The sequence below is a fragment of the Chelmon rostratus genome, chromosome 3 (genome assembly GCF_017976325.1).
Source record: "Chelmon rostratus isolate fCheRos1 chromosome 3, fCheRos1.pri, whole genome shotgun sequence".
Lineage (NCBI taxonomy): Eukaryota > Metazoa > Chordata > Actinopteri > Chaetodontiformes > Chaetodontidae > Chelmon > Chelmon rostratus.
The window spans coordinates 18,260,245-18,285,025 of record NC_055660.1 but is presented as its reverse complement, the minus strand read 5'-3'; the positions used below and the strand labels follow the sequence as shown (position 1 = coordinate 18,285,025).

The 24,781-nt window shown below is 44.8% G+C and overlaps 5 protein-coding genes across 5 annotated transcripts in view; 2 read left to right on the top strand and 3 right to left on the bottom strand.

The window, feature by feature from the left end:
* Positions 1-60: 60 nt before the first annotated feature.
* Positions 61-1,813, top strand: LOC121604830 (histone H3). Its single transcript, XM_041934450.1, has one exon. The coding sequence runs from the start codon at positions 1,192-1,194 to the stop codon at positions 1,600-1,602; it is 411 nt and encodes a 136-aa protein (XP_041790384.1). The 5' UTR covers positions 61-1,191; the 3' UTR covers positions 1,603-1,813.
* LOC121604833 (histone H2A) lies at positions 423-833 on the bottom strand. The gene has a single exon (XM_041934454.1). The coding sequence runs from the start codon at positions 828-830 to the stop codon at positions 444-446; it is 387 nt and encodes a 128-aa protein (XP_041790388.1). The 5' UTR covers positions 831-833; the 3' UTR covers positions 423-443.
* Positions 1,814-3,481: 1,668 nt separating the features above from the next.
* LOC121604831 (histone H2B 1/2-like) lies at positions 3,482-3,856 on the bottom strand. Its single transcript, XM_041934451.1, has one exon. The coding sequence runs from the start codon at positions 3,854-3,856 to the stop codon at positions 3,482-3,484; it is 375 nt and encodes a 124-aa protein (XP_041790385.1).
* Positions 3,857-6,288: 2,432 nt separating this feature from the next.
* Positions 6,289-9,261, bottom strand: LOC121604827 (beta-2-glycoprotein 1-like). Its single transcript, XM_041934448.1, has 8 exons — positions 9,192-9,261; positions 8,463-8,642; positions 8,042-8,138; positions 7,884-7,960; positions 7,388-7,573; positions 7,033-7,212; positions 6,530-6,727; positions 6,289-6,398 (listed from the first exon to the last, which is right to left on the bottom strand). Exons 1-8 carry the CDS (start codon positions 9,259-9,261, stop codon positions 6,289-6,291), a joined length of 1,098 nt encoding a protein of 365 aa, XP_041790382.1.
* A 2,498-nt stretch (positions 9,262-11,759) lies between these two features.
* prkcaa (protein kinase C, alpha, a) overlaps positions 11,760-24,781 on the top strand; it is a 136,327-nt gene continuing 123,305 nt past the window's right edge. The window contains exons 1-2 of the mRNA XM_041933808.1: positions 11,760-12,086; positions 14,030-14,061. Of these exons, the coding sequence (XP_041789742.1) occupies positions 11,920-12,086; positions 14,030-14,061 (199 nt within the window). The 5' untranslated portion in view covers positions 11,760-11,919. The remainder of the gene's footprint in view (positions 12,087-14,029; positions 14,062-24,781) is intronic.

The following is a 24,781-nucleotide window of genomic DNA, read 5'->3' as shown; positions in this document are numbered from 1 at the left end:
AATGTCCCCTGATGTATTGTTGATGAAACACAGCAGCAACAGCTCCTGATGGACTGTTCAAGCTCAGAGTCTGGAACATAAGGCCATGGAGTGGATGTTGACCTGAACTCCAAGTGAGTCACATACAGAAAAAGATGGCTTCCAGGCAGTTTGAGGTGATGTCAGTATTGTGTACTTATGTATGCAAAACCAGAAGTGCTGTGATGGAGATTATGAAACGGGTGCTCAGTAAGTATGTTAAGATGTAACAGCCTGCCTGGACAGGTGCCACACATAGGGAGATGGGAGATGGAGTGAGTGATGGAGATGCAGTATATTATTTTTCCTTTAATTGTAATGAACTGATATATTCGAATAGAGAAAGGAGAGCTCTTTGAAGAGAGTGCGTGGCTCTTAAAAGAGCCTTTTTTTCGTGTGCGGTGTTGTTGCAATGTCCATCATGTTTACTTGGCCTTGGCGGGCTTCTCGGTCTTCTTGGGCAGGAGAACAGCCTGGATGTTAGGCAGCACACCACCCTGAGCGATGGTGACTCCACCCAGCAGCTTGTTGAGCTCCTCGTCGTTGCGGACAGCCAGCTGCAGGTGACGGGGGATGATACGAGTCTTCTTGTTGTCGCGAGCGGCGTTTCCGGCCAACTCCAAGATTTCAGCGGTCAGATACTCGAGCACAGCCGCCAGGTAGACGGGGGCGCCAGCACCAACACGCTCGGCATAGTTGCCTTTGCGCAGCAGCCTGTGGACACGGCCGACTGGGAACTGGAGCCCGGCACGAGAGGAGCGGGTCTTTGCCTTAGCTCTGGCCTTTCCGCCGGTTTTGCCTCTTCCACTCATGATTTTTCGATCGTTTCTAGAGTCACAGCTCAGAGAATATGTTCTCAGCAGCCACAACGCTTCGTTATATGTCCGCGCAGCGCGCAGGGGGGCTCATGTTCGACCAATCGGAGTGGAGGTCGACCGTTGTGAATTCTGGCGGTCTTTTTGAAGGGATTTCTCTCCAATCAGCAGCTGCTATTCTGGCGCTGTGTCGCTCCTCCAGGCGGCGCTGAGCTCCACGAGAAGCCCTTCACCAATCAGGGGTGGAGGTTTGAAGCGGCGTCATCATTCCGCAGCCGGTCCCACACTTTAAGAGCAGCGTGTCTCGTCCCTGTATTACACTTTTTTTCCGCACAGAGAAAGAAAGTAAGAAGCGATAATGGCAAGAACCAAGCAGACCGCTCGTAAGTCTACTGGAGGCAAAGCCCCGAGAAAGCAGCTGGCCACCAAGGCAGCCCGTAAGAGCGCCCCTGCCACCGGCGGCGTCAAGAAGCCTCACCGCTACAGGCCCGGTACCGTGGCTCTGAGAGAGATCCGTCGCTACCAGAAATCCACCGAGCTGCTCATCCGCAAGCTGCCCTTCCAGCGCCTGGTCCGAGAGATCGCTCAGGATTTCAAGACCGACCTGCGCTTCCAGAGCTCCGCCGTCATGGCTCTGCAGGAGGCTAGCGAGGCTTACCTGGTCGGCCTCTTCGAGGACACCAATCTGTGCGCTATCCACGCCAAGAGGGTCACCATCATGCCCAAAGACATCCAGCTGGCCCGCCGCATCCGCGGAGAGCGCGCTTAAACTCTCACTCACACTCCATACCAAACATAACAACAACGGCTCTTTTAAGAGCCACCTCACTTTACACTAAAGAGCTTCTTTCACTGTTGTTCTCCTTCACTTTATTATATGTCATATCTTATGGTTCTGTTAATCAAATACCTCCCTAAAATCTATTTCTTTCCAGAAATACAAACTGCATAGCTGACATTTTGTGGCTAAAAAGGACTTGATACTTTCCTATATCTCTGACAATGACATTAAAAGAATTCAAGCAAACTGGTTACTTGTGTCACTACAGCCACTTTATGTCAAAGCCAGTGCATTGCAGCCATGACCCTATATCACTGTATTTCTTGAATAACCTCTCCCACTGTGCACTACACTGCACAATAGACAATAATGTAGTTGTTGTAGGTTAGGCTGTAAAATTGCTTAACAGTCATGAATAATTTATCTGTCAAAATGCTCATTGCTTATCTTGAACATTTCAGCCTTGTTTCTGGAGTCTGCCTTCTGCTCCACACCTGGCTGATGTTATGGCTCAGCTTTTAGGGGTATGGTTTTTGGTCATGCGGCAGAAATGGTGAGCTATTTGATATGATCTGTAATGATCTTTATGTGTATATATTGTCTACTGCTTTTTTTACATGTACAAAGAAAATGTCTCGATAAGGACACAAGACATAACTTAAACAAAACAGGACACACAAAGCAAAACAAATGATTCATAATTAAAGAATAAGATCATTTAAAAATGCAGAACTGGCAAATGAAAAAAAAATTCAGAAATGTCAGGTTACTCGTATGAAATATCTGATCATTGCATAATGTGGGCTATCGGTTGGGAAATGTATCTCAAACAGTGTTTTCATACACTGATGTATGCATAAAGTTCACATATTATACTCCTTTATCAATCAACAAATTAATGTAGTGTTGGTCTCTGAGGTCCCCACAACAAAGTACCATTTAAATAAGCACACAGATCATGGGTTGTGATGTCTACATGCAGCTGGGAACAGTGCAAGGCAGCAGTGAGCCCGACGTAGCAGCATGCAGATGGGAGGCAGTTTCTTCCTCAGACTTGAGAGGAAGAGGAGGGAAGAAACTATTCCACCTCTGACCCAAAGCACATGTTTTGAGTGCACCAGGCAAAACTGAATCTGCTAGTGAAAACACTGAGTGCACTAATCAAGAGACTGAAAAACTAAAACCTCCCAAAGCATCATTGTGATGATGAAACACAGCAACACCTCCTGTTGGATTGTTACAGAGGTCCCGAGATCTGGTCTGTAACACAAGGCCTTGGACTGGTTCTTTGCCATATACTACAACTCTGTCATGTATGGACTGCTGGAAGAAAATAAGAACCAAAAGAGCTGTTTCACCTCATCACCAGTAGTGTGTGTGTGTGTGTGTGTGTGTGTGTGTGTGTGTGTGTGTGTTCCATTTTGGGACATGGGATGTGTCATTCTAACCATGCAGACTGATCAACAGTCATGAAACATGTTTATTGACCTTTGACCCCAGAGACCATTACCATCTGGGTCAATTAACTTCACATACAATTGTATTGGAACTTGTGGATTGTGTGCTTCTTAAATATAAGTTTAATGCAAAATAAGGATTTACCATAGAAACAAAGTCTGCAGATAATTAAAGCTTCGTCCTATAACAATATAGCCCCTATGCCTGTCAGCTACACTGAGAATGTAGCTACACATGCATGGTGTCAGAAGTAGAGTGTGATGGAAGGCTGTGACGTTTTAGAATGTTGTTTCAAGCTAAAACACGTGCGTTCTTGGAACTTATAACTGTGGCACCACGTTCAGGGAATATTGACTCTTGAGAGAAGTGGTGGCTCTAAAAAGAGCCTTTGAGTTATCAGCAGAGCAGATCACTTGGAGCTGGTGTACTTGGTCACAGCCTTGGTGCCCTCAGACACGGCGTGCTTCGCCAGCTCCCCGGGCAGCAGCAGACGGACGGCGGTCTGAATCTCCCTGGAAGTGATGGTGGAGCGCTTGTTGTAGTGCGCCAGACGAGACGCCTCAGCTGCGATGCGCTCAAAGATGTCGTTGACGAACGAGTTCATGATGCCCATGGCCTTGGAGGAGATGCCGGTGTCGGGATGGACCTGCTTCAACACCTTGTACACATAAATAGCGTAGCTCTCCTTCCTGGTCTTCCTCTTCTTCTTGCCGCCCTTGGCCGCAGTCTTCGTCACGGCTTTCTTGGAGCCCTTCTTGGGCGCAGACTTCGCTAGTTCAGGCATCTTACTCTGTTTTTTCGAACATCGATGAGATTTACGCCAGGAGGCCAACTTCCTTTATACAAGCTCAATGCAAGCACGACTCGGTGATCTCCCTCCCGTGATTGGTTTAGCTGCTCACGGGCTGGAGAGAGGTGGTCTCGCGGGTCGTGTTTCCATGGCAACCTGTCCTGAAAGCTGTCGCCCACCCCCCCACCCCCAATTTCGTCCTCAGCAAGTGTGAGCACCAAAGCAGGGAGCCTTCCCCATCAGTGACAACAGTCAGTTGCCATCATAGTGAACATCACAAGGAATACTCATTAATGTGTTCCGTACCAAACGTTTGCAGTGTACTCCACAGAATGTGTGTGTGTGTGTGTGTGTGTGTGTGTGTGTGTTCCCACTGTGACGACAACAATTTGTCAACACTATAGTGGTGTTTAAGTACCCCAAACCTGCTGCTGCAATTACTCACAAAACTACCAACAGCACTTTGATACATAGTAGGTGTCACCTGAAATGCTCTCAGAAAGAAAGTGAGATTAAGAAAGAGGTTGAGAAATGGGAGAACAAAAATACTAATTACAAAGCCTGTGCGGACATAATTACAACCTGCAATGTATTTACATTTTTATTTTTATCACATGTATTTTCATCATGATGCTAAATAAACAAAATGCTAAACTGATTTTGTGGACAAAATGTGAGGCTCCAAAGAGTTCTCTGATGGTTAAAAGCAACCAGTTGTAGTTTGCAGTAACCTGACTTCAGCATTCAGTTAAAATGTCTGTAAACCCATCTGTGGGATAAATTGTGTTGAGACCAAATTTGCTCCCAAAAAATGGCTATTTCTTCAGCCATTCACAGGGGGGGCCAAAGCTTAGACAGCTTAGACGGCCAATACTCAAATAATCTGGAGTTATGATAGGTAACTAATGTTCTGTTTCATATAGGGTTTGTCCTCTCAGGCTATTGCTGGTGGGATAAGGGTGATATGGTGATAAATGGCATATCTGGTACCACATGTACAATTAAGCGCCCACTTTGCCAAGAGAAAAAAAACAATGACATACTGTCATGCATAATGGTGCATATCAAAATGCTACAAGTGCCACTATGGCACAGCATGAGAAATAGCTAACATTTCTCGTGAGGCAATAAAGGCTGGGAACAAATAGAACGTACTGCTGTGAAAGAGCAGAGACAAAGGTTTTGTATTGTTGCAGCACATCAAGGAGCAGAAAAGGGGAATAAAGACTCTCCATGTGTCAGCAGGCAGAGTCCAGAGCACACAGCTGAAAACCCCGACATTGATCACTCTGACAAAACGCTTAAGACAGAGTGAGTCAGAGAGTAGCGTGAGACATCATACAAAATAAAATACATGAATAAAAAACGGGCAAGACCGAGAAGCTGCAGTATAAATGCCTTCCACCAACACCTTAATGGAGAGATCTCTTCACGGAGCCACAAAGGGAGCAAATAAGTGACCACCCCTTTTTGCGGACGTCAGAGCCATAAGAAAAGCCATTTTGAGCTGCGAGATGAAATAGCAGCAGCACAAGTTTTAATGGTGCTGAAGGCCGGATTCATGTCAACTAACAGATGAAGAAATTAAAAGCACATGGGGCAAGGGACCCTCAGCAGGGTCCTGACCTGTCTCTACAAACAACACGCTGAAAAGCTGTCCCTTAGGCTGTGTAACATTCTCTAGCAGACACAGCCCTAGTGCCCTGCCCTGGATAGTGTGCTCATCATCCCGACAGAGGCCCAGCGGACCATAGTGACCTCAGTGGTGGGTTATTCACATGAGTGTATTTGCCCATGAAATATTTACAAGGATGCATTACCAAAGCTATACAACAATTTCCTCTTCTTTTTTATATATCTACTCCGCCGCTTCCTGTTACACTTTAAAGTTTTATGGAGCTTCCCAGTCATTTTAAACATGTGTAGCACTAATGCGATGTGAGCTGAGCTCTACAAAAGCAGACGCTGTAAACACACATGCACACAAACTCGATTGGTTAAAGCCAAGAAGTTCAAACTTTTTATGCTCTTGCTCTTGTGTAATTTTGTGCCATTGTCCTGAGGGCATGTCCCAGCACCTCCCTGGGTTGTTCACACCATGAAATCACATTGGATTGGTACTGTAAGGTATGTTATGAGGGAGACGAGAGTGTCAGTGAAGGTGTGAATGGTATCAAATCTCTTGGGAAATGATGAACGATCTTTTTGGACACATAGTTCAGATTTTTCAGACTCAGTGTTTATTGTAACCTCAGTGCTGGGTATGTATGTACAGTATGTAAATGGTAAAAAAAAATAAAAGATGAATTAAACCATTAACAAAAGGGGCATCTTTCTTGCCGTATGTTCCTACAGATCTATTATTCATCATCCAATCATTCACATCCTGTCAGTGTACATGGTGCTTCTGGTCATTCTGTGCAAAGTTAAGCAGATATTGAAGAGCTTGTGGGGCTTGCAGGGGGCGAAGCAGCACACATCGCGATTTCTGATGGAAGGTTTTTGGCACTCAGGGTGTACTCCACCTTGCCTGGTTCTAAAGGCAAGGAAAAGAAAGAGAGTGCTGGCTGTCATTACTCAGTGAGAAACTGTCTGTCACGCATCCAAACCTCAACAGGTGGAACTAGAGGGGTCTGAATTAGATTTATCAAGCTGATGAGAACTCACCCTCAAAGCATTCTGGGATGGGGAGGGTTCCATCGTTACAGGTGCTGGCCACAGGGTAGCCACACCTGTCAGCTCTGTTCATGCAATAGAAGACAACATGTTCACCGTGGAGGACTCTGTTTGGTTTCAGGTCTGCGATCCAGAGCTTCTTGGCATTGTAGAAGATGCGGCCTCTTTTGATGCCAACCGTGCAGGGAGCTGGGTGGGAAAACAGAGCAGCTGAAGCGTGTTTTCACCAGACATTACATATCCACTCTGTGGTTGAGGGGAATTTTAATTACCAACCCCAAGTTTGTGTGAAAGCAGTTCTGAAGGTTAAGAAGAGTTTATTGTTTTTCTGGAGACTCTCACAGCTTTTGAGGCACAAAATCGGATCATATCTGGATGCTTTCAGTTTACTGACTGCTGACTAACTGAATCCAGAATCTTTTGCAACCATGGAACATAAGCAGAGAAATGTAGTCTCAGGGTAGTTATTATGATCTCATTTTCCCATGACTCACCTCTGCAAACTGGCTTGGAAGACCAGTTTCCTGTGTTTTGGCACTGTATCTCAGCCTCACCATCCAGAACATAGTGCTCATTGCAGCCGTACCGCACCTTCTCCTTGTAGCCATGTTGTCTCTTCACAGCGAAGGTAATGAAGCCATTTGGTATACCTGTTGGGATGGAGCAGCTCACCTCTGGGATCATCAAAACAGGTTAAAAAAAAAAAAGAAAAAAAGAAAAGAGGATTTATTTAGTGGTTACAACTGCAAAATATAGGCTGTCTAAGAAAACAGAAAGGAATAAAAGATATATAGACAAGAGGAGGAGCGATAATTGAACATCTAGAGAATGCTGTTTTTGTCTTTGTACCTCGGCACACCGGTGGCTCAGTTGCAGTGCCATCAGCCATGCAGGATCCCCTCTCATAACTTGGTGCCTTTGGTGTGTTACACTCGTATGTCCAGCCTTGCCCATACATGGTGTTGGATCCAGTAACTGGCTTATCATGGACAATTCTTCCATCTCTAAGTGCCTTGGGCAGCGGACAATACACAGCTGCACGGACGAGAAATGATCACTCTAGAGTTCTGGTGTCACCAGCCCTGAAGCCTTTCTTCTCTGTGAGTCTTACGAATGAGAACTCCACATTACGCTGATGTTATTTAGACTGCTTTATAGGCATCTATATAAAAGTCAGACACATTCAGCCATTACTGAACAAAACAAATGTCCATAATAACTTTATAGACACAAATACAAAGTAACAGAAATTAGCAAGTGCACCAATAAACAAACAGAAGACCGGCTCCCGGGTTAGATTAAACATGTTCAGACTTTGCATTTCCTCTACGAACAGTACATTTACCTTTGCAGAGAGGTGGTGGATTGCTCCAGGTACCATCGTGCAAACACCTGCTCTCATTGGCTCCCTGCATGATGTACCTGATGAACAAAAGTTTACTCTGACATGTCTGACAGTAAACACACCTTGCTATGATCTTTTTTGAAGATAGTGACTTTTACCCGTCATCACATGTGTAGTTGAGCACACTCTTGAACGGAGCTTCTGTCCTCCCCATTGCTAACGGCTGCAGAGGTCTAGGGATTGGACACATCTTAGCTGCAAGAAAAGTGATATGATACTTAATCTACAGCTCTTGCAAGTTAAATAACACTAATTATTCATGTGTAGAGATTAAGTAACGCAGCATTTGGACCTCATCATGGGACAGGTGAGGCAGAGGAAGCTAGGCATCATGAAGTAAAGTAAACACTACTCACTATAATAATACTAAACACACTTGGAGTTATTTTTTGGGGTTCATGGCAGACTTCATATATACTTTTAAAAAGAGCAGCAGAAACTCGAAACATTGTCCTACGTCAACTTTTTAAACAGGCTTTCTACTCTAAGATTGTGAGTCTACCACCCCCCGAAACTCACGGGAACACGCCAGGTCCGACTGTGTCCAAGCTCCTGTGGAGGTGCAGGTCATCCGGTGAGGGGTCGCCGTTGAAGGCAAGTACCCCCGCTCACATGTGAGGGTCACCTCCTCTCCAACCTCATACACCCGTTTCAGGGTCAAGATGTCGATCCCGTCAGCAACAGAAGGTCTGCCACATACTGGTCAGAGAGCAGAAATATCACTGGATGAATATATAAAAGGCAGGATTGAAGTTTGCAGGTCAATATTGACGTACATTAATAGAAAAATGCAAGATCAGAATGTTGTGAATTCTTGTGCATATTTTACTCTTGATGCAAAACCATCACAAAGATACAAAAATGCAAACAGGTGAAGGAAAGGGATTGGCAGGGTGTAAGGCGGGAATACTTGCAGCACACTACCAAAAAGCATAACTAGTTCATTTCACGCTCAAATAATTTCATGCTCATATATATATATATATATATATATATATATATATATATATATATATGTATATATATATATATATATATATATATGTATATATATATATATATGTATATATATATATATATATATGTATATATATATATATATATATATGTATATGTATATATGTATATATGTGTGTATATATATATATATATATATATATATATATATATATATATATATATATATATATATATATATATATATATATATATATATATATATAAAGCAGTTATCCTGCTCCACTTTACCTTTCTTGGATGTTACAGTTGTGTATAAAGCAAGATGGCCGAGGACCAGCAGAATCACAGTTGGAGCCATCTTCTCTGGAGTAAAGTCTCCTCTGTGTCCCCTGCATCTGGGAGGGGATGGGACCTGCATAAGGGCTCTTAGGTACACGGCCACTGATAGCCTGATCCAATCACATGCCAGTGCAAGCCTCTATTGATTGGGCACAAAGGTCTTCACTCCTGCATATTTACCCAGAGTTGATCGATAGCCTTGATTTGGTACAAGAGACTGCAGCAGACACACAGCGTGAAACCGGCTCATAAATAATGAAAAAGAGAGAAAGCCCAAGACACCCAGACAGTCAAATACAGATTTCCAATGAGCACTACTTAAACCATGCACTGCCCTTTTCAGTAACACTGAAGCTGTTTGCCCAAATGAAGCAGATAAACAACATTACAGCAATCATGCCAAACAGCATGCTATGTGTATGTTAGTTTAGGTATCTTGGAGGTGTGGGTTGAAGCCACATTCAAGAGGAGATTTAGCCTAGTTTATTACTAAAAAATGGAAGCTCTCCAATAACCATAATAACATATTTAAATACACATCATATCACTGACAGCTAAAAATGTGAGTTCTTCAGGGGAGAGCAGGTCTGGTTTATCTAACCCAATTTAATTTGCAAATGTTTGTTTGAGATGGTTCAGCCGCTCTGCTGGTCAGTGACCCCCAGAGGAACTGGTAAACTTAGAAAAGCGTCAGAGATAGCAAGCAAGTCCAAAGAGTTGCTGAGGAGTTGTGTGTGTGTGTGTGCGTGCGTGCGTGTGTGCGTGTGTGTGTGTGTGTGTGTGTGTGTAAATAATGAATCCAGTTAAAGTACAGCACAAGATCTTTAAGAAAAATTTGAAAAACACAGTTAAGCAGAGAGAGATATGATTGGTGGCTCAGGATTAAGTATTTATTGGGCAGCACAGTGCAATATCACCCATACCCTATAAAGCATAAATGTTAATTATGAAATTGTATTTTATTAGTATTATTATTACTACAGTTGCATAATATTAATGAAGGCTAAGCATTCAGAGCGTGAAGTACAGATGACATACAGATACACAGTTGAAGCCTCTCAAATGAAGAGACCTGTAGGCCTCTGTGTGAAGTGCTGAGCACAAACAGCACAACTTTTCCAGAGCGACTACAAAAAAAGTGTAATGCGCTATTAGTCCACAAGGTGGCGCCCCCATCCCAAATTCCTGCTGCGGGACCGGGACCCTCCTCCCTCCACAGCCGTCCTGTTGCGTGACATCAGCCGGGCCGAGAAGGAGGAAGCGGAGCGGAGCAGCTGTCAAGTTGCACAAAGACACACAGACCAGCAGCGAGAAGTTTGATTTAGGAACAAAATCAGCAAAGAGCCTTTTGGACAATTGTGCCACAGCTTTTTTTATTGATTTAGTCTCAGGGGCTTACTTTAAAACGGGATATTTTGGGCAATACTATCCACTACAGACTTCAGAAATAATAATCTGCCAATCAGAGATTCCTGTTTAAAACCTGAGGGTTGTCACTTCAGATCCTCCAAGCAGCTGATTTGAGCATATTATCTACAGTATCCTGTGTTTAATGGGAGACGACTGAATATGCAGAAATGTTTCGTGGGTGCTTATTGATAGTGGGCATCGCTTTCATGTATTGTTTGACATCAAGTGCACTGTGAATCCCTTTGTCCTTGTCACTGAGATTAAAGGCTGCGCAGAAACACACTGACTGACCTGCTGCCAGTTTATCAGGTAGCCTACACCTGTCTAAAACTGATGCAGCCATCATATACGATGCAGTTTCAACATTGTGATCATTTTTGGATGCTGTAGTTGGAGGCACTGGCATTAGGGCTGTTGCATTACTGACTACCTCATAATGTGAGCATCTACATCCACGCTGCACATTGCATTGCATGCGTAGCTTCAAATGATAACAATAATGAGAAATGACAGTAGGACTAGTTATCAGCTCACTTTTGAAGCAGGGTAGACCAAGACTCCTGTCCATGAAAGCTCCATGTGCACACTGTTTGCTGGTTTAGACTAATTCATGCATATCATGCATAAGAAGGAATACAGTATTATTGACTGACATTTTTTTTTTTTTTTTTTTTTTTTGGCGGGGGGGGTTCCATTCCAGTCGTTGAATGAAGTCTCACAATTGAAAGTCAAAACCATCCATCCATCCATCCATTATCTATACACGTACGAATCTACGAAATACGTAGATATTCACTACTTTGTACTGGACTGCCATACATGGGCCTCATAGGTTACTCCTTCAATCCGAGCTACTATCCTGCATAATGAACTCATATCAGTTTGACTCATGGGCCATGAACATCTGTCCACAGACTGCAGTCACGCTGCGCAGCTAGCAGGTATGAATGTGGGCAGGGTGTTTGCAAAAAACAGCCTCTTCCACGGCTGACCTTAAATCATGTGCGCTTTTACTTTGAAGGCGGGGACCGGATGCGGCACCTTTTCACTGTGGCGGGCTTGACGGCGCGCAGAGCTGTCAGCGGAGCAGCCCAGCGGTATCGACAGGCAGGGAAAGCCCTCAGACCGAACAGTGTCTCCGGTGAGGACCGCCGCTCCGCACTCTGCTGGCTCCGCGCTGAGGGCTGCGCCGCTAAACGGACTGAAAAGCACTTCAACCCAGCAACGCTACGCTGTCATTAGCACTGATCCGTTTTCTTGGGGGGACATGGCCGATGTGAGTTTAAACGAGTCGTCCACCGCGGACGTGGCGAACAGGTTCGCCCGCAAAGGTGCTTTGAGGCAAAAAAACGTCCACGAAATCAAGAACCACAAATTCATAGCCAGGTTCTTCAGGCAGCCGACTTTCTGCAGCCACTGCACCGACTTCATCTGGTAAGCATTCCTCCTGCCGCCCCCTGACTGCTGCTGCCTGTTGCATGTTGGATAACTTTAGTGCACTCTGCTCGATGATGCAACACAACTCCGGGCTAACTTTCCCTTCTTAATCCCGCAATCTGTACTCTTAACTAGAAGCCAAGTGACCAAACGTGTGCGTAAAAGTCGCCAGCAGCCTCTCTCTGGCTCTGTTTTACTCGGGGGATCCCGGTCTGTCGAAGTCTCGTCCAGGCTGTCCCCATATGGGAGGGGTTACGTTGTTTATGTGACTGGTGAGGCGATGGAAGTAAGACGTGTTTGCAGGAGAGTGAGTGAAACTTGTGTTCAGGCCTGTGGTTTCACACACATACTCTAATTCCCAGTGAGAAATGAAAGCAGTCATTTTGATGCGCGTGGCCCCAGGGAATCTCGGGACCTCTGTTTGAGAACACAGTCAGTGTTGCGTAAACAGAAATTAACACATTTGAACAGGAGCGGTGTTGTATCAGTCTTGACAGGCAGCTAAACGACAACTGTCCCTGCTGTTCGTTCCAGTTTTCTTGTTGTCCTCCCTGATTAACACATTACTGCTGCGGCTGATGTTGGACCTGGAAGAAGTCTTGGGATGACTAATAGGCTCCCCTTCCTGGCACGCCATCGAGCTGTGAAAGCCTTTGCATCTATTGGTCGTTACAGCACTTCCCCTGCACTAAAAAGAAAAAAAAAATAGAAAGAAAGAAAGAGAAAAGGCTTAACATATGCATATGGTATGCAGCTGAAACCCACTGGAAGTGGGCAGTGATTTGCAGAGGTACAGAGTGTTGCCTTTGTGCTCATGGGGAGACAGTTTATTTGGAAAGTGTGATGAAATAACTTTAGTTTGAGTTGTAATATTTGGTTATTGTGCTGAGTGCACTTTTGCACACTCCCTGGTGAAAACTTTGCACATTCCCAGTTATGTCTTAGCGGTGAGAGGAGCTGACTTGCAGACAGCTCGGTAGAGTCTCACCCACGTCTACAGGCCTGAGCTGTTTGCAGGTGGGAGTCTGACCTCAGGCCCTTCATTGCTCCTAACCTGGACGGTTTTACAGCGTGACCTGATCGGACGCGCAAAAGCAAAGCACGAGCTCAGCGTGAAACTTGAAGGGGACAACTTGTTGCATTTAGATGTTAAAAAGGTTAGGACTTGTCATTGGGTTGTGTTTTGTGTAGTTTTCAGCATTTATCTCACAGTTTCAGTTGATGATTTGAGGTTTCTGGTGTAGGTGGTGCCATAGAAATTAACTTTTTCCTTTGCAGATGAACAAATATACTAGAAACTTGAAAACAGTCACATGCACACACAATATATTTGCATTCAAGATAGGGACTGTGTCTATTTATATGTGTATATACTGTATGAGTGTCAGTGCGAAAAGAAAACTGTTTTCTGCCCTGACATTGTGAATAACATGGAATCAACCATTTGAGAGCAGTAGAACGTACACTATGTGGCCAAAAGTATGTGGACATCCAAACATTACACACATATGTGTGTGTTGGGCACCTCATTCCAAACCCAGGGGTGTTAATCTGCTGCCATTGCAAACCTTCACTCCTCTGGAAAGGCTTTCTATGATATTTTGCACCCTGGCTACGGGGAACTGCTCCCATTCAGCCACAAAAGCATTACAGTGAGGTTGTGAAAACTACCTAGATCCGGGTTACTGAGAGCTGTAACCAGAGATGTCCAACTTTACAATCCAGGAACGTTTATTGAGACACCAGATGAACGACACTCTGAATATGTTCGAAGCCGCTGAGAGTAAATGCTTCCAGCAAGATATGAAAATTTGAAAGCACTGATGTGCATTATGCAACACCCTCCCCCCCGACATTTGAATGAACATATGTATGAATGAATGTACTGTGTGTATGTAAGTGAGGACAGCTATTTAATTGAACCTTCTTTGTTTTCACAGGGGTTTTGGAAAACAAGGATTCCAGTGCCAAGGTAAAGACACAGCTCACCCATTCCGATGTTATGAGACCTGTGTGCGACATGAGCTGGATGTTAAGCACAGGCGTCCGGATATCTCCTCTGCCGCTTTACTGTCACATTACCCATTACATTTTGTGTTGTTTCTTACTGGTCTGATGCTGTTTGAGCCACCAGCTCCATTTCGTTCTTGCGCTGACACGAGAAACGGACGTGCGATGGCCTGTTTGAATAACTGATTTTTATGCGAGCGCGTCTCTAGTTATCGCCTCTAACTGTTGTTTGACGATGAGAGTCACAGATGCGCAACTGGGACAACACGACAGGATTATGAACAAACTGACACACGCAGTATTTATATCCTTCATACTCTGCGTGCCCAAATTCACCTTCATTTTCATGCACCTCTATTTCCATCTCCCTCATGATTTGTTTGCTGTTTTGCAAGCACGCCTTGTTTTACCCGCAGTCAGTGTAGAGTTATTGTGGTCAGAATGTGTCGAACTCATGTGGCCCTAAGCCTAGAATAATGTTGTTTTTCGTGATTTTACAGTATAGAAAGTGTTTGGCAGGATTCTTGTTGGCCGCTTGGACGAATATATTGGTCATCAGTGATTGGCTGAGCCCTCTGCTGATTTCTAAACTTTTTTTGTTTGATTTTTGTGGTTGTATTGTGCTAATTCAATGGTCGACCTCTGAAGAGCGTGTGAGTCTGTGCATTGACAGACTGGTGTTCAGTGAACTAACCCGGTAGCATACAGAGCCAGAATATTTTCTCCCAACTCCCAGTGGATTATGGGTAAATGGACTGACAAGACTAACAATGACAGATTTGGCGAGTTTTATTGTGTTTCCATTGGGTTAGAAGCGTGTTTTTCCGATGGGTTTTTACATCAGTTAAGTGATTCCCAATAAGTGAAGCAGGCCTGTCTAGTTTTCAGAGTCAGCCCCAAGCATCACTGAAGGTGGATTTCCCATCAACCCGCCATTTTAAGCTGCAGCACGCATCAACTCTCAGAATCCCTCATCTAATGTGGAAACATTTGGGCCTGCCAAAGTTGGACTGTGACGGCGGGTGCCCAGGTAGCGGCGCAGATGATACTAAACCGACGTTTCGCTTGGATGTAGTCTTAAACAGATGTAGTTCAGGGTCGCCCTCTGGATGTCATTTCAGAAACAACACAGAAAACACAGAAAAAGCAAGAAAATTATCTTTCAAGAGACACCAGAAGCCCAAAGAGCCTGCACTGAAGGTAATACACAAAGATACCATATATATATAAGAAAGACATTTGTAGTGATGTGTATCCTGTTATTTACATTCAAGACGCCCTGAATTAAAGTCAGTGCTCCCACTTCCTTAAATACTGCACCACTGCCGTTTATTATAGCATTATTACCAAATGTTATTTCTGAAGGCTGTGGCTAGACGATGGCTATAGTCTACGTAGTGTAGTGTCCAGCGTGTCACAACAGTAAAATCAGCCTCCTATGGACGGCTTGATTGGAAACGCTCCAGATGGATTTCTTCTCTCTGAGGGGTTTCTCTCTCTCTCTTTCTCTCGGGCTGAAGATAAACACTTGGCCATGCGAGGCGTTTGATGTCAGTGATTCAGAAGCTCTTCTGCTGAGAGTGTCAGAGAGTGAGACATGCAGAGGTCTTCGCTGAATCATTACTCATCATGCCAGTACATTTAGATGGTAGATAGTGTGGTGTGTGTCTGGGAAATGTCTGCATGCGGGAACATGCGTGTTGTCCCGTGTCTGCATGTAAATTTGTCTTCCCCCAGCGGACGCGCGACTGCCGACACCCACTCGTCTGTGTGCTCTCGGGCTTCGGCTGTTTTCTCCTACAGGGGTGAAACCAGGCTCAGTAATGAGTCAGTCCAAGGTGTTGGGAGTGTTGACAGCCTAGCGTGTTTTTCCCATAACCTGACATTGTCGTCAGCGTGTCCGCCAACCTGCTCCTCTGCTTTGGCTGCAAGCTGTCATTGTCATCCTGCCTCATTGTTACCGTGTCGATGCTGGAGCTGATGAATCGAATGATTAGAGGAGGCCCCGCGCACGAACGGCGCCCTGGAGGTTTTTCATCTGCGTCAGACGCCGGAAACATCCAGAAAGCAGATCTGATTGGCTGCAGCACCCAGAGGCCGACCGCTCCTTCTTCTTCCAGCGTTAATCTGTGCCAGGATCTGTTAAATAAATGATGTGTGCCATATCAAGATGAAGGTGACTGGTTACGCTGCTGCCATTCAGGAAGAGAAAGGTCCCCAATTTATAGTATTTGTTTAGCCATCAATTATTAAACTTCAGCTTCCATAAAATGAGGGTCAGGTCCTCCAACAGAGCCAGCGAGCCTCTCTGCAACTGCTTGAAAACGACAAAGTGATAAACTGGAGAGTGACATTTCTGTAACAAGAGTGACATTTAATGTTCAGCCCTGCAAATGTCCCTTTTCTAAGAATAGGGTGGGCTCCACAGCATTACATCACATTTGAAGCTTATAATGTTGCGAGCTTGAAGTGTGATCTGTCGCCATCAGTGATAAGTCGATGGTAACGCTAACCCACCGTTTGATTATTGATTAATGATTTAAGTTGTAGAAATGTAAAAATGTACTGAGGCGATGCTGTGCTGTACTGTATCATGAGGGGTGTGCTGGAAGATGTCTGTCATCTGGCTGCAGGGCAAAAGAAAAAGTGACCCTCGCAATGAAATCGTAGAGCAAAGTTAACGCTGAAGAGAGTTAATGTTGTGGAAACAAACAAGCCTATCGGTAACCACCGTTCTAGATGGTATCTGCGTTGGGAGCGATCTGTCTGTTGTCAACTGGCTGGAGTCTTATTTCAAGGCTCTGGCCGGCTGCCGTTGTGCAGCAGGGTGTCTCAAATCACCGTTTAGTTGACATTGTAATACAGCTGGGCAATTTGTACCCATGCTGCTCAGCTCAGATCTTGTTAAGTTCACATTGTGGGGGGAGGGTTAGGGTTTCTCATTTGGTTTTGGTCTCCCGAAGCTCTAAGTTGCCCAGGGTTAAGCTGGCAGGGTGATCCTGCTCTGTGACCTGTTTCACATTAAGTCCGCTAAACGTATTCATAGCCAGCCCCGGTCCTCCGTTGGGCCACTGAGCAGCCCTCCTTGGAGAAATGTTAGTGTGCCAGAACTTTTCTCACAGGATGTAGGTGCTGTGAGGCCATTGTGCCCTGCCACCGTAAACAGAAATGTGAACACATGAGTAGAGCTAGCAACAAGCTTTTCAGGCCGTGTGACTCTGCTCACTCGAGGCTCTTTTGACAGATTGTTGCTTCGACCCCAGAACGTTGCCTCACAAATCGACGCTCCCTCTGGCTTCTCTGTAAAATGGCAGCGAATGAAAATAGTCCTTCCTTTGCCGCTTTGAGGCGACTATTATTTCAACCTTGTCTGGGGACTTATGTGAACAGAATGGAGCGAGGTATAAAAGGAGAGATGAAATCAAAACCAGACAGCGCCACGAAATGTTGTTCTCCTTGTTATTCCAAGAGAAAGGCTGTCTCAGGAGCTTCCACACGCAGATCTTTTGTGGGGTGTTGATGCACTCGATGGATTTGTGCTCGCTTAGTGGCGCCTCGAGGATCGGACATTTATTGGCAGACTGTAGGCACCTGGATTTCACCCCAGGCTTCCTAATGTTCCCTGATACACACGAGGAGAACGTAATGAGTTCTGCTGTTCTGCCTCCCAAGAGAGCAAACTGCCTGATATCCAGCCATACAATTGCGGGCATGCACAGATCGTGCGGGGCGGATGTTTGACCCCGGCTGAATGCATTTTGGACCAGTATGCTTTTGTTGTGATGGTGTGTCTGCCATGACAATCAAAACATAACAGCAGGTATTAGTTGAATAGCTTTGTTTGCCTTGTGCTGCTCAGTGTTTGCACATTACTCGAAATATCCTTGTCACATCCGCCACAGTGTCATCCCAATAAAGCCTCTGTTGATGGTCAGTGGAAAGGTAAACGGTCCCCGTCTACACACACATTCTTCTATTACTGGCTGTTGTTTTGTCTTTCCTTTTACATTTTGCTCGAGCAGCACACGTGAGCGCCACATCCTGAAGTTGCATTAGAAAGCCTCATACTGCTCAAGGTGAAGCACCGTGGCGATCAGTAAACACAGTTCGTTTGCAGATGATTTTTTTTGACTTTGCATAGCACTCCAACTTTTTTGCCATCAGAGTTGTGCATCGCACAAAGCGTTGTCCAGCGTGTTCATGAAAACATAGAAATGAAGACCTAACAAGCAGCCGGCATCTGTCGCCGGCACAGCTCTGTTTCTGTTGCGTGGCAGATTTGTGCGTCGCACAGACAGTGACACACCGGTTCATGCTTTCAGGGGTTCCTCCAGAGAGTCACGCAGCCTTTAATAAACTCCATCTTTTCATGAGAGACATGAGAGTTTATTACAATTTCAACCTCGGGTGGCCTGAAATAAACCACGCTGGTATGTCCTCCAGTTTGTTCCCCTTTCACTGTGAAATTCCTTAAAAATAGCAGCATAATAGTGAGGCAGCTGTTTTCAATTGTACTTTCATTAGACAGGAAAGATATTACATTACCAGTGCACGAAGCTGTATACATATGTGGAATATTGCTCAGGATTAGTGTCCTCAGTTTCTCCGATCAAATGGAAGACAATTGCATTCATTTAGGGGTGTAATAACAGTGGAAGCTGGGTTCAAAACCTGCGCTTTGAAGTACTAATCCAACAGAACCGTAATCATTTTTCTTATTTGCTTGTTTCTCTGTTTGCTCTCTGTCACTTCTTGGGCTCACAGCCAGAACACTCCCCTCGACAGTGCCCTCAGCCCACAGGGTTGCTCCTATATGGCCACTTTCTTTCTCTTTCTCCTTCCACACACACAAACACACTCCCACATATCCAATCCCCCCTTCTCACATAGTTAACATTGCATGGCCGTGCTCGCGGGGTTAAGATGTTCCAAGTGTTTGGCCCTTTATACCGTTTTGTCCCAGAGTTAGATGGACATCAAGAGACTTTTTGAATGAAGCACAGCAGAGAGGAGTCATCATGGCGTGTGTGTGTGTGTGTGTGTGCGTCTGCGTGCGTGTTTGTGTTTGAGACATAGAGGAAGGGGGCAGAGTTCAACATAGGCTATATTTAGAGTCCAGTCCCCTGAAGAGACGCGCTGCTGTGCATGGAGACGCTTCTGTTTATAGGAGGACACTTGCTCTGTCCGTTGATCACCGTGTGATTACATAAGGGCTTTGTCTCGGGACACGTTTGTCAAGTTCTGCAGATGTTTGCAAGTTACTCACTTGACAAGGAATATATGTTCAAGCCACACTCGGCTGCTTGGTCTTCTTCCTCAAAACAATAAAAGAAATACACCAACTAGCCAGATTCATTCATTCATTCATTCACTTCTGTCATTATGAGTATTTTGCGAAGTGCTGTTTATTAATTCTTACTGTTACATAAAACAGCTGCAGAGAAATAAAAATAGTCACCACTCACCAAAGAGATGCATATTTTCATTGGGTGCCTTAAAATCACTGGGATTCGATTCAGCAGCTGCTATGTACAAAAAGCAGACTATCCATTCAAATTTCCGCCCTCAGAGTCGCCTGCTGTAGATTTTGTGTAAGTCTGTCCCCCACATTGAGAAAGGCTTGTAGAAACCATGTAGAAACTATGTCATTGCTGCTGTGATTGACACCTTTAAATCATAGACGATGATTACGACCGTCACCTATAATACGCTCTGGTGCCTGGAGAGATGTGGCCCGTCTGACGGAGGCCATAATAACTAATGCTGCCTCAGAAAATCCCCAGCAGTAAAACCTCTTAGTCCTAAAGCCTCCCCAGCTGTTAAAGGGTCACCATCAGGGGATTCCTGTTCACCAGTAGTTACAATAACTCCTTGCTATTACTTTCTGTCCAGCAGTCAACAGCACTGGAAAGCCAACATCGGTAGAGTAGTGAGCTTCTCGCTGGTAGAGATGTCAACGCACTGTAATTACATTAATCTTCGAGTTCAGTAGCCGGAGCCAGCCAGAGGCTTGTCAGACGAAAATAAAAAGAAACAGAAACACTTAAAGTCACAAAGCTCTCAGATACCTTGCAAACCAGGCGCTGCTCATTTTTGAGTGGCTGGTCACCATTCATTCAGTGTTCAGGTGGAGACATCGGTGACCTGCTGGACAAACAAGAGCAGCAGACATTTGCTTGGAACTAATATGTAAGGCTGAGGGGGTCTGAGAAAAAAACCCACAATGAATGAAGGGGGCGAAAAAACAAGTTTTTACTTATATAACTTTGAAAAGATACAGATGTGTGGAAATTTAAAACCAGCATCAGGTGCTGTGCTGCTGGTGGGATGCAACACCATCCTTCCAAAAAAGAGAAGCTATAACATCAACGAGTGGAAACACACGTCCGACCTGTTCTTAAAAAAACTGTAGTTCTGTGTTACAGGAATATTGCTGAGCCCATCACATAACGAAAAAACAGGGATGGTTTGAGTTTTTTGTGTTACGGATGTCGGTGTTGTTATAGTCGCGGGTGTGCTGGGTGCTGGAAATTGGCAGTGCTGCTGATTTTGAGTGCTTGCTGTTAGGATCACTCTGTACCAGTGGATCATGTGTTTTGATTCGCAGATGTGTGTGTTGCTTCACTGGAGGTAAAAGCGCCATAAGACACGTTGTGCCAAGGTGTATAATTGTTGTTGACAGCTAGTTTGTGCTGCCTTTTGGCTTGAATGTTTCCTGTTTAGGCCGATAAATACGGAATAGATTTACTATCAAAATGTGATTCAAAAATATATCAGAAAAGCTATAAAAATGCAAATAAACATCACTCCTGACATATAGTGTGTATGTGTGAATAAAGCCTTAATGATCACTGTGGAGGGTTTGATTGAAGGTGCTGGCTGGCAGCTTGTTTCCGACCAGCAGCAGCATTGCCAAAGTAAACTGAATGGCCGCGTTGGATTTCCCTGAAAGCGTCTTGTCTCTCTTCCTGTTTCTCGCCAATCAATTCAGACCAGCTGCATTAAGATTGGACTAATCCTTCATGGCGCCCTGCATTATTTATCACCTGAATTCCCACCATGCGTTGGGGGATATGGCGTGCTGTGTTCAAAATGTGCCTCGTAGCTGTAATGTGGTTGCTGCTGTATGAAGTGGTATTTGCACGGAAGAGTGCTGCTGTTAGTCATATTTATCAACCTGGAGGGGCTGTTTTGGAATATGTAAATCCCAGTGCTTACAGAATGAGCGTTCATCAGAAATATTGCTTTTAAATGAATGTGACTGAGCCCTGATGTTCACTCAAATATGTCGATATTTTACATGCTGTTGTGAACTTTGTTGCTCCCTTGCTGCAGTTCTTCTCTCCACGCTTCGGAGTCAGTATTAGATTACCTTCCGGGCTTCCATGGAGACCTGGACGACACGTTGATGCAAATCTGCTTGTCTTTTGGCACAGGACGGCTCCTGCGTGGAGGGAAATACATCCTCTGACACCTGCATGTCATGAGATAATAGAGCCCTGTTCAGTTCCTGATTGCATGCTGTCGTGATGTAGCCCAAATCTGTTTCACAGTTTGATAAGGGGATTTGTGTGCAGGAAGAGGGCTGACTGAGCAGTCCCAGGTGGGATGACGTCCATGCTCCTGCTGTCATACTGATGTCACATGGAATTTGAATGGTCAGATTTTTCTCTCTCTACCAGTCGGATGATGCAGCTACAGCAAAGCTGCACGAAGGCTTCGCAGTACGAGGCTTCCTGTCCTTTGTACAAACAGCTCTGAGCTCCTGGATTTGTGATCTTGTATGTTGGCTTAAATACTGGATATGACATTACTGCTCTGAGCTCTCCTGACATGTGACTGAAGATATGAAGGAATGTCCATTGATTTAATAATTGCATAATCTATGATTCTAATTCCATGTTCATGTGCTATGTCTATAATGTGAAACACTAAAGTCAGACTGCATTGTTTTGAGCCTGGGATTTATTTTCCTTCTTTTTTTCTGGATGTCTAATTTGTGTTTGTGGTGCTGGACTTCAGTGCAGACTGCATGTTTTTCATTGCTCAGTAAGGCGGTGACAGAAATTGTAAAGCCTCGGCTTAATGCAATTGTGTACACTATCAAGTTTCATTGCATCAGTTAGCAGCTAGCAACAAACATTAATGAAATAGCTTAAAAAAAATAAGGACGGCTTTTTGAATGCTAGACTGTTCAATTCTGAGTGAGAAAGTTATTATTGCATTTTGGAGAGAGTTTGTCTTCAACCCCTGCCTTCGCTTGTAAGTGTTGGGATTGTACTGCTTGCTTCAGGAAGAATTCAAGGGAAAAGTATGCAAAATAGGCCTGACAACCAATGTCAGCAATACTGTGGCTTTCACTCGTTTTGAATGGGGGAAAACTAAAACCTAGACTTGGCACAAACAGCTGCTTTGTGTTTTATTGACACGCTGTTGGAGTGATGCCACATGGAGTATTATTTTTTGTAGCCTCTATTGGATGACTGTGACATTTTATGAACCCGAATACAACAGCAATCTGTCGCTCCTCTCAGAAACACATCCTGACTTCTGCCTTTTCTTCAGCATCGCTACGCCGTACTTGAAGCAGCAGTAAAATCTGAAAATCCCAAACCAGCCCTACTTTCTCGTGCCTGGCCTTGTAAACCAGACACAAAAAAATATTTTATGTATGGTTATGTGTCGGTGCGTGTGCATGCATTGATGTATGTGGAACAAATGTGTGCGGACGGTGTAGAGGCGGGTGAGGAGGAGAGGAGGGGAAGGCCCTGCCGGCAGCTCCGTGTCGTGGCGTCTGCTCTGTGTTAGCTTGAGCTCATGCAGGAGGAAGTGTTTGGCAGCTTGGTCATAATGGACTCCGGTTGAGAGCGTGCAGATGCGGCACGGCGAGCCAAAGTCTCAGAGCCTCAGCACATCGTGATTCCCCCTTTCGGCTTGTCAAGACGGATTATAGTTGATATTTATTGTGGTGAGCTAGTTTTACAGGGCTTGAATACAGATTTGTCAGGGCCGGCGTATTTATCATCAGAAATTATTTTCGGTTTTTGTTGCGGCGCAGTGATGTCTTAAGAGACAACCATAAAACAAGTGACACTGTTTATTATCAGTAGTACCTGAGTGTGTCCCAACACTAATTCAGAATGGGTTTCTTTAGTGACTCACTATTTTACAACAGTGTTTAGTGATCGCACCGATCCATCATAGCGGATGCTGAGATCCTGTTTGCGCACTGACAGCAGCTTGTGTACTGTGCAAAATAATGCAACACAGCCACACGGTACTTTGCATTTCCCGACTCGAAAGCCTCGCTTTCTTGCCGCTGCCATTGCTTTCGCTACAGTCCTCAACTCGACAAGACGTGGCATTCTTGTCGAGTTGTTTGGGTGTTGTTGACGGACATTCAGGGAAGCGTTGGAACAAAGCTGAAGGAGATGAGGCATGCAGAGGGCAAATGGAAACAACGGGAATGGTATCTCATATGAAGCTGGCGTGAGCGCACATTATCCCTGTGGATTCACAGTGTCCTTTCAGAGCAGATAGATTTGTGGTAGTTAGGTTAGTTTGACCTATTAAAATAACCTCTGCAGCAGCCCTAATGGTTTTTGAAATCATCCATTTAGATGATTAAAGCCAGGTCTATGGTTTCAGTGTTAAATCCACTTTCAGATGGTTGATGATAATGTTTTTGAGGGGCAGAGTGGTATCATAGGTGCTTAATGGGAGCTTAATTGTAGCTTTTACTTGAATGAAGCACTCATTCAGACTTTTTTTTTTTTGTGAATGGAACCACCCGATGTTCTGTGTGGAAGGAAGTGTGCCCGCTTACCGGGATTAACTTTTTGACTGGATGCGAGCAGCAGGGAACAATCCTTCCCCTCACTTCTGAATCGATGCTGTAACATCGACAAGCCACAAATCCCACATCTGTCCGCATGCAAAGTAGGTTCTCTGGGCTGGTGGCGGCGTCCGTAGGCTGGATTGTCTGTCTTGCCATTTAACACAGGCCTCATGTTGTCCTCTGAAGTTGAGCGAAACCCTCGGTTTCCGCGTGCTGCTTTGCCTCGACGGCTGGCGACCTTCAAAGATCCCCAGAGGTCAACATCTCAGGACCAGGCGCTCTCAGGCTTCACTCATCACTCCATATCCCCGTGGATCTACAGCTGCAGCTTCAGTCAAATTTACCTTTAATCAATAGCGTTCATGTCATGAGCTTTAAAAGGCGGGCTTGACGGGGGTCTGGCTGAGTTGGTAATATCAGATAAACACAAACAACATTTTCCTGTGTTTTAACTTAAAGTGTGGGCTGAATTGTTTGCAGGCATACACACTGCATATGAGGGGTGAGAGTGTGTACAACCTCGCATGTTGCTACAGAGGCATAGAGTCAGAGAGTAAATGATTTTTCACCCCAACACAGTCTGGAAACCTGTTGAAATGTTTCTGGCGTCCGTTCTTGCCTTTTACGCGTTATAGTTGCTTCACCGAGCTGGTGGAAGAACCGGTGCAATCAAGTGTCTCAAAAGTCATTTGCTGTAATGACTTTTTGTAATGGTGCAATGGAGGGGGACGACACAGACAAAATCAACCAGATTTTTTACCTTCTTGGGGAATTTGTAAGGGAGAAATTAATGAGATGAAAGTGAGAAATAGATGTAACTGTACACCCAAGTACCTTCCCCTTT